General features: G+C 36.5%; 1 protein-coding gene across 3 annotated transcripts in view; it reads right to left on the bottom strand.

Moving 5' to 3' along the window:
* RICTOR (RPTOR independent companion of MTOR complex 2) overlaps positions 1-12,269 on the bottom strand; it is a 95,384-nt gene that overhangs the window by 6,730 nt on the left and 76,385 nt on the right. For all 3 annotated transcript variants that reach the window (XM_075410545.1, XM_075410544.1, XM_075410546.1), the window contains 8 exons: positions 11,478-11,570; positions 10,504-10,610; positions 9,609-9,838; positions 7,778-8,807; positions 4,338-4,515; positions 3,029-3,113; positions 1,792-2,025; positions 191-343 (listed from right to left, as the gene is read on the bottom strand). In XM_075410545.1, the coding sequence (XP_075266660.1) occupies positions 191-343; positions 1,792-2,025; positions 3,029-3,113; positions 4,338-4,515; positions 7,778-8,807; positions 9,609-9,838; positions 10,504-10,610; positions 11,478-11,570 (2,110 nt within the window). The remainder of the gene's footprint in view (positions 1-190; positions 344-1,791; positions 2,026-3,028; positions 3,114-4,337; positions 4,516-7,777; positions 8,808-9,608; positions 9,839-10,503; positions 10,611-11,477; positions 11,571-12,269) is intronic.

The following is a 12,269-nucleotide window of genomic DNA, read 5'->3' as shown; positions in this document are numbered from 1 at the left end:
TTTTATTCCTGTTCTTTTGCTGGGGTTTTGTTTTGATTTTTTTTTGTTGTGTGGTGGGTTTTTTTGTTTCTTTTAAACAATGAACATTACTCTGTTGCAGTATGTATACATGATATACTATTTTTCCGTAATATCTAAAAAATGCTTCAAGAGTTATAATCTCTAATAATCATAAGGCTTTCAAACTTACCTAGTACAAGCTCTGTACTCTTGGTGCTGCTAGCTGAGCCGTGGGATACTGCATCACTACAGCCCGAAATCCCAGAAAATTTGGAGGAATGCACATCCAAATGATTGTGTATGGTCTGCCCACACCAGTCTGTATATGGAATGTCTGAAAAATCTGACAAAACCAAGATGTTGGATCTTTGTTATTCTCACTTTTCCTCACTTCAAATCCTTTTCTTATTTTTTAACATTCTTGTAAGCATGTAAGACACCGATGCACTAAGTACTGTGCACATAAGCTGGAAACTAGATGTTGGATTTTGGGACAAATGATAACACAATGTATAAAAATCACTTTCTTTATATCTTAAAATACTCAAGTGAAAATAATCAACTCTTTCAGACACTGACAGAAGCCTAAAAACTGTCATTACACATAGAGCTCTTATTGATATATCCACGCTCTATTTAACGTAACATAATAAAGATGCTCTTGCATACGCCTATTTTTTTTGTTCATACAATTATCAGAGGTGTTGCAGAAAGGGCTCTCACTTCATAAACAGAAAGACGTGACAAGTCAGATTCTTCTGTGAGGTTTCATTATCCATAGCCTTCAGCACATTGCATTTAAAGAGCTGAATATAAAAATCTAAACTTTTGATTGCTGCACAGTTAACAGAACCACAGAAAAGCATACGTCTGAAGGGACTCCTGCAGATCACCTAGTTCAAACATTTGCTCAAAGGGCTCACCTCAGAATGGGATTAGTTTATGCTGCGAAGAACTTCCCCTTATGTTCAACTGGAATTTCTATGCCTACAGCGCGTGTTTGTGGCTTCCTGCCCTTTGGGCTCTGACAAGAGCCTGGCTCTGCTGCACCTGTAATCCCTCTGCGCTATTTGAAGACTGCCGTTGGGATTTTATTTGCCATCCCTGCTCATTACTGAACATGAGCTGAAACTCAGCGCTCTGTGCCATTCCTCACATTTTGTACATCATGCCTCTTGCCAGCAGTACTCTTTATGTTTTACTACCCAAATATGTAACACTGTTGCAAAATGGTGAGGATTCCTACTAAGCATCCATTATTGGATTATCTTTTTATTACAGACATTGCAAAAAGGCATGTAACTGCAAGCTCTACAGAGTAGTTAGTAAGAAATAATTCTGAATCTCAAAATATGAAGAAAGATGACTAAATCCCAGAAATTACAGCTCCGCATCAACAGACTCCTCAGATTTCCTTCGTTTTGTTTTACGGTACAGACTTGCTTTGAAGTCAGACTTTTCATTAGTTTGACTGCAAGTGTCAGTTTTCAGGACACTGATTTTAAGTACTAAATAAGGTTTCAAATTCTGTATTTTGATAAGCTCTTAGAAATATTTAAAAATCATGCAGGCACCTCATCATACTAACACCACTAGAAATCAAAAAGATGGAAATGACCACAGAAATACCACTAGTTTCACAGTGAGCTTACTAAGGAGAATTAATTTTAAGGTCAATGGTCAGTAAGAAAAAAAAAAAACACCAAACTTACAGATTAATCAATTTTAAAGATAAACAAAATTCAGTATTTTCATTCAGTTTTATCACACTTCTCCACAAGGAAGACTAACCTGTACGACTATATGAAGAGTTCACTCTGTTGTTAGGCTGATAACCCAGTATTTGAATGCAGACACAGTAAAGGCAGTTCTCATCTGTGTGCTCCTGTAGCCCCGTATCCTCTGTATTTTCTAAAAACTGAGAGGCATCTGAACGGCTGGTATTCATTATTTCTGTGAGACTGATCTGCTGTCGGAGCATCTGAAAAGGACTTTTGACAACATCACTTGTACCTGATGGAAGACCTGTAGATAAGCAATTAGACATCAGAAAAAAACAAAACCAAGCAACCAATGTTATTTCCATCAAATTTCCCCTTTTAAGCCTGTTAACACTGGGGAGGGCGTGTGTGTGAAGATGGAGAAATTTTTTTTTAAGTGGGTTAAGCTCCTAAGATTGTTAGCATTTGGGAAACAGACATCACGTGTAAGTCCTGCCTTATCATACTTCACAAAACTTGCAAAGGACAGAAATCAACCTCTAAATGAACCTACTGTACACACTGTAAGAAGATACCTTGTAAACCCTGACATTGTATCAACACTGATAACAGTAATACCCATGTAACACTAATATGTTACCAATTTTCATAGTACCAAACAAGATTAGTACAACAACATACCAGATCTTTAAAAGACACAGGCACCAGCAAACACAGAAACACAATTTAAAAAAACCCTATGACTTGGTGCCTCTAATAGGAAGAAACTAGACTTAATAATGCAGAAGCAAGCAGAAGACACTTCACTTTAGTGACACGCTCTTCCCTGGCTGGAAAATACCAATAAATACAATTTTGAACAAGAGTTACTTTACACTGAAACGTAGCAAACTACATAAACACACTTTAAGGAAAATCAGTTTTATATATCACATTAACAACATAAAAGAGAAAAAAAAATCAGTAAGGTGCATCTGTTTAGATCAGCGCTTGTAATAAAGTTCCAGTTAACTAGGAAGCAAGACAACAGTTATCCTACAGCAGTCTTTGATTAGCATTGGCTCATATTATAATCAAAGATTGTAGACTTTCCTCCTTTGTTTACTGGAGCAGGACCATGCTTATGTTGCTTTGAAGCAACACCACATTACCTCAGACTAAATAAAACAGAAAATTAATGGCTATCCTGAATACAGAACACAAAAGCTAAACCCAGCCTTTTCTGTAAAGAAAAATCAACAAATAAACCAACACTGTACCCCACCCAATAACAACAGAAATTTACAGGAGACGAACAAAACCAGTACCTCCTGCATCAGGTGCAAAGACCCTAGCTCCACGGTCATCAAATGGAGGTGTGGTTTTCTTCTGAAAATATGGAGTTTCCTTAACCTGGAATATTCAAGTGAAAGTTCAAATTAGCACAGGTGATAATCATATACAAAGGAAAAATAGATTTTATGAGAAAATAAAATGTTGCCCATTTTTTACTCCAGGAAAAAGATCGAAGTAAAGGAGGAAGTTAAGAATGGGCTCCTGAGCACTAAAGAAAAACCAATGAGAAAAACATACATTTGTGAAAAAACATTTATCAAGCAAGGCTTGTGAACAGTCAGTAAATGTTAAAACAGTGGTGACAGACTGTAAGGAAACCTGTGACCCAGAAGTGGCTATTGACAATCTGTCTATGATTACACCACTGAAGATCTTGGGAGTGCAGTGCAAAAACACCCAGGACATCTAAATTGTTATCTGGAAGATGTTGTACTTGTCTCAACTACAAAAACAGTTGAGAGAGAAGAAATGAGGCAACATAAATACACCACAAAGACCGAAGGAGAAAGAAAAAGTAGTCATTTCATAATGGGGGAGTAGAGCAGGTATGGCAGAAAATCTTGCCTTTGCTCTAATAATATTTTGAGATTAATAAGCAAGTAATCTAGGTTTGAAAGGCAAAGACTAAGTGAACTAAGACAAGAAAGCCCACTGAGATACTACTTTCGGCATAGACCATGTTTCTGATAATTAATAGAATATTAGACCCTGTGATGCATCAGTTTGTTAAACGGGAATGTATTTTAACCAAGTACAAAGAGGAAGGCAACTGGTAAGACACTTAAAATAACCTGTTTTAACTTAAATATACATATCTGTGAGGTTAAGAGAATACAATTTAATGCTATGACAACATATATACCAATAAACTAGTATTTAATCAAGATCATGGTAGCAAGAAGTTAACTGTGATTATGCACATGACAAATGATCAATTAGTTGGCTAAAGTGGTATTAACAAATGTCCACAGACTGTGCTAATTTTAGCACGAAAGCTAGCTGCCAACTAAAAGTGCTATGACAGCATCTTTATGCTACCATTGCTTAACACTCTTCTAACCTAATCTGTGTCATTATTTGCCTAATAATACAAAACAGACTGGTGGTTTTCTGTAAACAGGGTTAGAAAAGAAACTCTTGTTCTCTAAAACGCATTCCTTTAAAGTGTAACATCTGTTTCTCCTCATTTCTCTAGATCTAATCTATTCTGATGAAAATGCACAGTCAACTACCTGTCAGTATGAAAATGCAAATGCACCCAGTAAGTTGTTACATACATACTTGAAATATTTCATTGATATCCACTGGTAGAGCAAGGCCAATGTAATCATCAGAGCTACCATACGTAGCATTAGAAACCATGGAGCGAACAGAAGAAGAACGCTGCAGTGTGTTTTGGTTAATAGGACTTAATAAATCTTCTTTATCCAGCGAAGCATAACTTAAAGCTTTCATGAACCTGCAACATTGAAATAATAAATAACAATCTTGTTAAATCTCTCATTCTGGCACATTAAAACTAAGAAACACTGCTGACATAAAGACTCTCCTCATCTTTCCATTACAGAACCCAGAGCTTGTTACTCTGTCAAATTACAGCTATAGGCTCATCGCTTTTTTCTGTCTCTCACTGTCTCTCATTGTATCGCATGGTCTGGCAGTTCCTCAGGTAACATTTTTTTCTTTCAAAGTCCTGGCACAGGGACTTCAAAGATTGCAGGATTCTTGAGGGGCTGCCAACCCTGAAAAACCACACCTTTTCTCCAGCCTACCAGGCTTTGAAGATTTACAGCCCAGACATGGTCAGTAAAGATTTAGGCTTTTAAACTGCTAACTGCATCATTTTGAAATGTATACTGAATGTACCTTCCCTGGATATTTGGAAACACCAAGCTGAGCAGGCACATCCTTGCAAACACAAAGCTTGAGCCTGCTAAGGTACGAGCAGCAGTGAGAGCAAGGACTTTTTTTTCTGTACTGGAAAGGAGCCACCCATTAGGTCACCCAAGCATGGAGGAAGAATTTGCTCAGTGTGAATGCATAAAAAACAAACCTGAACCTGCGCAATGAGCAGAGCTAACTGTGACAAGCAGCCTCAGAAACAAAGAAGTTGGTTGGGAAAATGAGACAGGAGAGAGGAGACTGGAGAACAAGTCCTCAGTGTTGACCAGAGTCCTGATGATGGAAGTTTCACTTTAGCCCATCTGTCATTTTAGTTCTCACTGAAGATGAAAACCTAGAAATCTTTTCAGCTAATGAACCTATGTAGATGGTCTATATGCAGTGGATTAAAAGTTTACTAGTAAAGAGAAACATACCTCAAGAACAGTAAATTTTTATTATATTACTGCAAATTTCTATATATTAGGAGGTAAAGTATAGTAAACATTTGATTTCTTGACCTTCTGCCTTAGAAATAATTTTCTATCTTTTTTTTGTTTTAGATGGGCAATTACAATGTCTTCTTATCCCTAACAGATTAAGACATTTATACTGAGATAAAATTAAATTATCAAGGCTTGACTGTGTTCAAGACACTCTTATGTGATAAGAATGTGCAGAACACAATTTACAGGACATCAATAGTTTTCTTGCTACTAATTCTGACCAACACTAGTTACAGCAGCAGTGGACTTGCAATAAAAGTCAAGCTCTACTTCAAAACCCCAAAAGTTACCAATTGCATTGGTTATTTAATAATAAAGCACTAAACAATTACTCTCAACATAAAATTAAAAACACAAGTATTAATCCTAAACATTTTCAAGGATTTTAGACATGCACATTAACATCTTTGGTTGGTCTTCAAAGACAAAGGTGAAAAACAGTCTCACAAAATAATTTATGCAAAGAAATAAGCTTTTCAATCTTTTGAACAAAAAGAACAACTAGAAACATCATAAAAATCAATTTAGAGCTGCTAGTTGCTACGAACACATGAATTTGTCAATGTAGCACGAAACAAAGAGCTTTTTCTGAAGACTGACAGGAAAATAGCCTCGGAAGACAAAAAGGACAGAATATTTCTTTCCAATTTATTATTTAACCAGCAGTTAAGGACAGTATTTAGCTGGAAGTAGTAACATGCTGTGAAATTAAAAGGACCACAATTATTCACTGCAGCTGCCCTGCTATAACCCATAAGAAAAACACAAATACTAGTTACATCATAGTCTTTCCCATTGATTCTATTAGTAATCAAAACAATCTGAATCTTTTGTAATATTTTTACTTTTTTTTTTACATTTACATCTGCATTTTTTTAACCTTCTCAGAGATAAGAGTACTCCAGTCATTTCAGTGCAAAGTTAAACGGGTGAGTTCAAATCCTTGAGCCTAACCACTGACATAAGAGATCTTGGACAGCTAAGCACCAGGAATACTGTTAGAATTACATTGCATGCAGAGTCTCAGGATGAAAGAGCACTGCAGCAAGGCTGCTTTGCATACCAAGGGCATGACTGCAAGGAACGGCACAACATTACTACAGCCACAACAGAACGTGTAGTGCCACTGACATGAGACTGATTTGTTCCTGCATTAGCACAGGAAGCCAGTGACAGAGCAAGGAACAGCACTTCCGATTTCCAAGATGGTACAGCTTAACTACTGAGTCATCCTTATTTTAGTCCGCACACTCAGTCTAGTTCTAACTTAATTGAACAAAGGGAACAAAACTTATCTTTTATGGCATCTTTGCAGAATCATGTGAAAATATCAACAAATGAATTGCTCTTTATCAGCACAAAAATGCATAGTAATAAACAGGCAGTGTGTACACTCAACTGGGTATGTGGAGCTCAGTTCACGGACTGGGCATTTACTGTTCCGTGCTGTAAGCAGATGACTAATGTACTGCTAGCTTCTCCCCTTTCTCAGTCATCCGAGAGTGAATGTTCAGGTAAGAACAGACACAGAAAGTGTCTTTCCCCCTTCAAAAGTAACGTGAAAATCCAATGCACTCGCTAAAAGACGATTCGAAAGGAAAAACTGGGTAGAACAGCTTTTAAGAGATAGTTGTTAAGCACTGACTGTAGCTGCTGGGAACAGTGTCAATGTCATGAGCTAGATATCTTATGTAACTATCCAACTAGTCTTGAGAAAATTTAATATTACTCAATACTTATTAATATTACAGAGGTGACACTGCCATCTAAAAATAAACGCTACGAATAAAATCTTTGCTCTGTTGTAGCTAGGAAGCCAAACTCACATTCATATCAGTGGTACCAGTATCTCACCACTGGCCTCAATGCCACAGTGAATGCGAATACAGAATATTGGCAGGAGTCCCTGTCCTAAAACCTCACCAAATGACATCGAGAAAATTATATTTTGAAATACAGCTCTGATGACATGGGCTATTCTGTGTGGTTACAACTTAAGTAATGTTAGCAGTGTAATTGCATTTAAGTATTAAAAAAGTTAAACAGGAAGCAAATGTGATAAAAGGAAGTATTTTCCTCTGTCACCAACAGCACTAAAGGGGCTGAGCACAGCTATGAAAGCCAGGCTCCTCTGACGGTGTTTACAAAGTTAAGAATTCTCATTCTATGACATTATTCTCCTAATATAGACACTGCTTTCAGTGAAGTTATGAATCATCCTACAACACCTGTCACTTTTAGGTGCAGTTAGAAAAAAATATTAGAAAGATACCTTTCTTATTTAATTTCTCTTACAGCTTTGAAGTAAGAAATGAGCACATAATAATCTCTTACCGGCTTGGGGTTAGCCGAGAATCCAGGCTGCCCGACTTCATGGTAATAGTGTCAGTAAACAGCACGTCCTTTGCTGGAGATGCCAGGGCTTCTGAGTGAGAGAGTGAAGGGTGCATCCTCTGCTGTTGTAAGCGCTTTAGTGTAGCATAGCCAAAGGCATCTCGAGAACTTGTGTAGCTGAAGTTGTAGTCAGCAAGACTTTTTATCGTGGCAAGAGAGGGAGCTTTAAGAGACTGGGCTCTTCTGGGAAGTGTATGAGAAGATCCTGGCAGTACCAGGGATACAGAGTTGGATTTTGAGAGAGGCAGGTGGTTAGGCTGTGGTGTTGAACAGTGACTTGGTTTAACTGTTTTTGTGCTTACCACAGTACTCAAACTTCCACAGTCAGTATCTACATTTGTAGTGTCCACACCTACAGTCTCCCTTGAAGGGCTAGAGCTCATTGAGCTTATGCCACTTGTTGTGGTATCCGTATTAAAACTCAAGCTACGACTCTTGAAATGTGTTTGTGTAGTACCATCTCCTATTAGCCTTTCTCTGCTTGTGTTTTCCCGGTGAATTTCATTTCCAAGACCTTTTGGCAGCTTCAGATCATTTTCTCCAATACTTGGGGTACTATCGGTATCTTCCACGTGCTTACTTCCAACAAAAGAAGTTTCTAATCGCAAAGTCTGGATTTTAGGAACTCTGAAAACAGGGTTTAATTCTTCCCCAGCAGGAAAGTCTATGCTGTCGGAAGGTTCTGTTACTGTACGATTTCGCCTCAGGCCTGATTTACTGTCAGATGATGTCAGCTTTCCTCCTTTCGGATCACTGCTACTTCTGTGTTTTTTATTAGGTAGAGTAAGAGAGTTTAGAATGCGATTTTTCACAAGTCTGCTAGAAGAAAAAAAAGGAAAGGGACTACGGTCTTTGTCTTTTGAAGGTCCAGGTCTGTCATAAAATATTTGTTCTGCATCTTCAGTAATATCTAGGAAGAATGTACTAGTGGAAGTACTACCAAAACGGTCATCCTCCATGATGAACATACCTGAAATTATATGAGACTTTATCATTGAAAATGGACATTTCTTCAAAGGTTATAAACTATATTGCAAACAAGCAAGCAATTCTATAGAAGCCAAAGAGGGAAACTATGTAATTTACTGCAATTTTAATTCAACATTTCTTCTGCAGAACTTAGTAGTGTAAATTAAGTGTCTTGAGGAGTAACTGAGCTGAAAGTCTCACTGCTTCAAAAGAAAAGCCACACTATCTTATTTCGGTGCAAATATCTAGCTATCAGGATTACAGCCGATACGCTCCTTTAATGATACCCAAATACGGTATAATTCTGGATGTAAATTCCAAATATTCATAGTAAAATTAAAAGATATTAGATATTCAACATATACAAGAATTTAAATATGTAATACTCTGTGTGTGTGTGTGTACACACACAGAATATATGTATTTATATTCTAGAATATTCCTTTGAGGACAACCGAGAAAAGGTATCTTCATACCTAAGCATGGAGATTTCTGCAGGGTACTATAGCAAGCTGCCATGACTTTGCATAAAAAATAGTAACTTATCCTGATGTTAAAAATTTCTTACTTCTAAACATAAACCTAACAGACTGTTATATGCCCTCTCACTTGTCTACATGTCTCTGAATGCGTATAACTCTGTGCCCCTGCTTGCACTGTTTTTTCTTGCAATAGCACCTTTACCCCATTTGCCTGAACCTCATCCTGCCAACAGGTCAGTAAGAACAACAAAATGCTGTTTGGTGGTGGGTTTGGGGGCTTTTGTGTTTTGTTTGTTTGTTTTGTTATTGTTGTTACTTACTTGAAGGAGCAGACTCGCTTTCACTGTTATGCCTAGAACTAGTGGACTCAGAGTTCAAGCTGAGAGTGCTGGGTATAGAAGAAAGTTCATTGCAGAGCTGCTCCATGTCATCAGGGACCACTGGCCACAGCTGTCTACGACTGTGTCTCACTGCATCCCAGCTGTGATGCTTCAAAATGTCACATCCTTGTTTAGTTTTGGCTATTAGACCAAGCACGTAGACACAGGTTCTGTATTTAATGTATATATAGAAAAAAGAGCAACAATAATAGCATCTAATTTAACTAAACTTATTTCTCTTTTGAAAGGAAACAGTTTCAGAACAATTCAGCAGAAACTTCACAAAACTGCCAAGTAGATTTTTGTTCAATTTTATTTGTAAATCAACGGAAGCTTAAGAAATGCACCAAAATATCTGAGAACATTACACTTCAAAAATGAAACTAATTAGTACAAGAGACTGATTACATGACGTAGAAAAGTACCTTTTTTTAAAAAAAATAAAAGGACAAACATTAATGCAGTAGCAATATTAGGCAAAAGACCCTCTATTTATGCATTTAAAGATTAAAAAAAAGATAGTGAATAAGAATGATGGAATAATAAATTGATTCCAACAGATATAAGTAATATATATTTTAGTTGTTGTTTAAAAAGGAGAAAAGTATTATGTATCTTTTTTCATAGGTTTCATTTGCTTACTGCATTTTCTTTCAGATTTCCTATACAATTCTGCAACTGTATAGGACTAAGATTGATACGCTGTCACCAATGATCTTTAATAATTGATTTCCAAGTAAGTGCAAAACTATATTAATGTAAATTAGGTAAGGTTATTTGAAAACCTATGACAACTACCATCTGTAAATTTTATGTATAAATCAGATAAACATACCCTCTAACAGAGAGAACCTCACAATGTTGGGCAAGTGCCATTATATCAGGAATTACATTCTCCTCTTGAAGCAAGTTCAGACCCCAATTTGATGATCCAATATTGCCCTGGAATAAAAGGTAAGTTTTGATTTTGAAGTGATCTTCTATCAGGGTAAAGGTTTTGACATTTCTGTTTGCTGGTAGTACAGTTTCAAGTCAGATCTTCTCAAATCAGTTAGAGATTTGAGCACCCTTTTTGACATTTCCTAGTTGTGCAAATCCAAAAAAAGGACCTGGCACAATACGTAAAATACTTAAAACTGCTCACAGTAAACAGCTATGTATTCCTCATTTTATCAATTCTACTACAGACAGCAGTATGATAGCAGTTCACTCATTTTACATTCCTCTTACGCAGGCATTTAATTACATACCTACAATATCTTCCAGTAATAGTTACCTTGGACAAATGTTCCAAAACAAACTTTGGACAAGACAAGAAAGAAGCAGACAAACAGTTGAGGTGGCAAAGCAAAATTAGAAGTGTAGCTTCGAAAGACACAGACACTAGGTTTTCACCTATCCCAAGTACCAGGGGTGTCATGACCAAATATACGTATTCACACACTTCAGAATTTCTTCCAGAAACACTGAATTTTGGACCACCACAGTAAATACACTAAAATCTGACCACAGCAACTTGTAACTATAGATTTCATACTAATATTGTTGCCATATGTGGCAATCTGTTATTTTTATTTGTTAAAATAAAAAAAGACAGTGACTATTAAAAAACTCGAAAAAAAAGGTGCAGTGAACCCTTTCCAACTGAAAGTCTAGTTAAAGTACAGAATGCCAACTTCAAAAAATTACACACATTTTATGACAAAACCTCTAATTAATAATTTGATGGGATTTTGCTTAGTTATTTCAGAACCAGGAGTCATAACAGAACTCAAACAACTGCAAAGAGTTTGTAAATCTATTACTAACCAAGGCCCAAAGGGCTGCTTTCAGCTGCTTAATTCCTTCCCACTTATCCAGCATTGGGGAACGAACAGTGTAACTTAGATCTGTAACAATACTCTGAAGGATAAAAACAGAAAAAAAACCAATTTAGTTGAAAATAAAAATGAGACCTCGGTCAAACAGGTTCTCTTGCATTTTTAACAAAAGGTAAAGCACTAATTTAAAAGTATGCACCCTAAATGAACAATAGTAGTTCTGGAATAATAAACATAAATTAACAGCAATGGTAATGCAAGTAGAAAATGTTAATGTAAACACTGACTGCAGGAAGTTAATTCAGATTTAGAAAGATAACAGATTAATCAGACTAACACACTCCAACATATGAGCTTTCTCGTGAACTCTTCAACAATCGTATTCAATTCATCAAATCATGTTGCAAACGCACATTAAAAGTGAATTCATTTAAGCAACTATGAACTGGCTTAGGGTTTATTTTTCTTAACCTTTCAGGATATTAGAAGATTTTATTCCCTAATCTCCACATTTTTGTATATATAAAAGGATAGGCACAGTTTTATGTGTCAATATACAATTCACTTTCACACAGACTGAAAAGTTCTTTCTATTGGTGGGTTGCTTTCCATTCTGAGATTTTCCTAGTCGTTTTAAGAAAAACATTGCAAGGTATTTCCCTGATACTTCAGTGTCAGGAAGGAATTTTACATGAGACTAGACGGCAAAGAATGTCTTCACACCATTTTGGCCCTATATAACTAAGGACTTTCATAATCAACTTACTTTTGCAATGACTGT

The sequence above is a fragment of the Opisthocomus hoazin genome, chromosome Z (genome assembly GCF_030867145.1).
Source record: "Opisthocomus hoazin isolate bOpiHoa1 chromosome Z, bOpiHoa1.hap1, whole genome shotgun sequence".
Taxonomy (NCBI): Eukaryota; Metazoa; Chordata; class Aves; order Opisthocomiformes; family Opisthocomidae; genus Opisthocomus; species Opisthocomus hoazin.
Note: the sequence above shows the minus strand (reverse complement) of the source record. Positions and strands in the feature narration are given on the sequence as shown.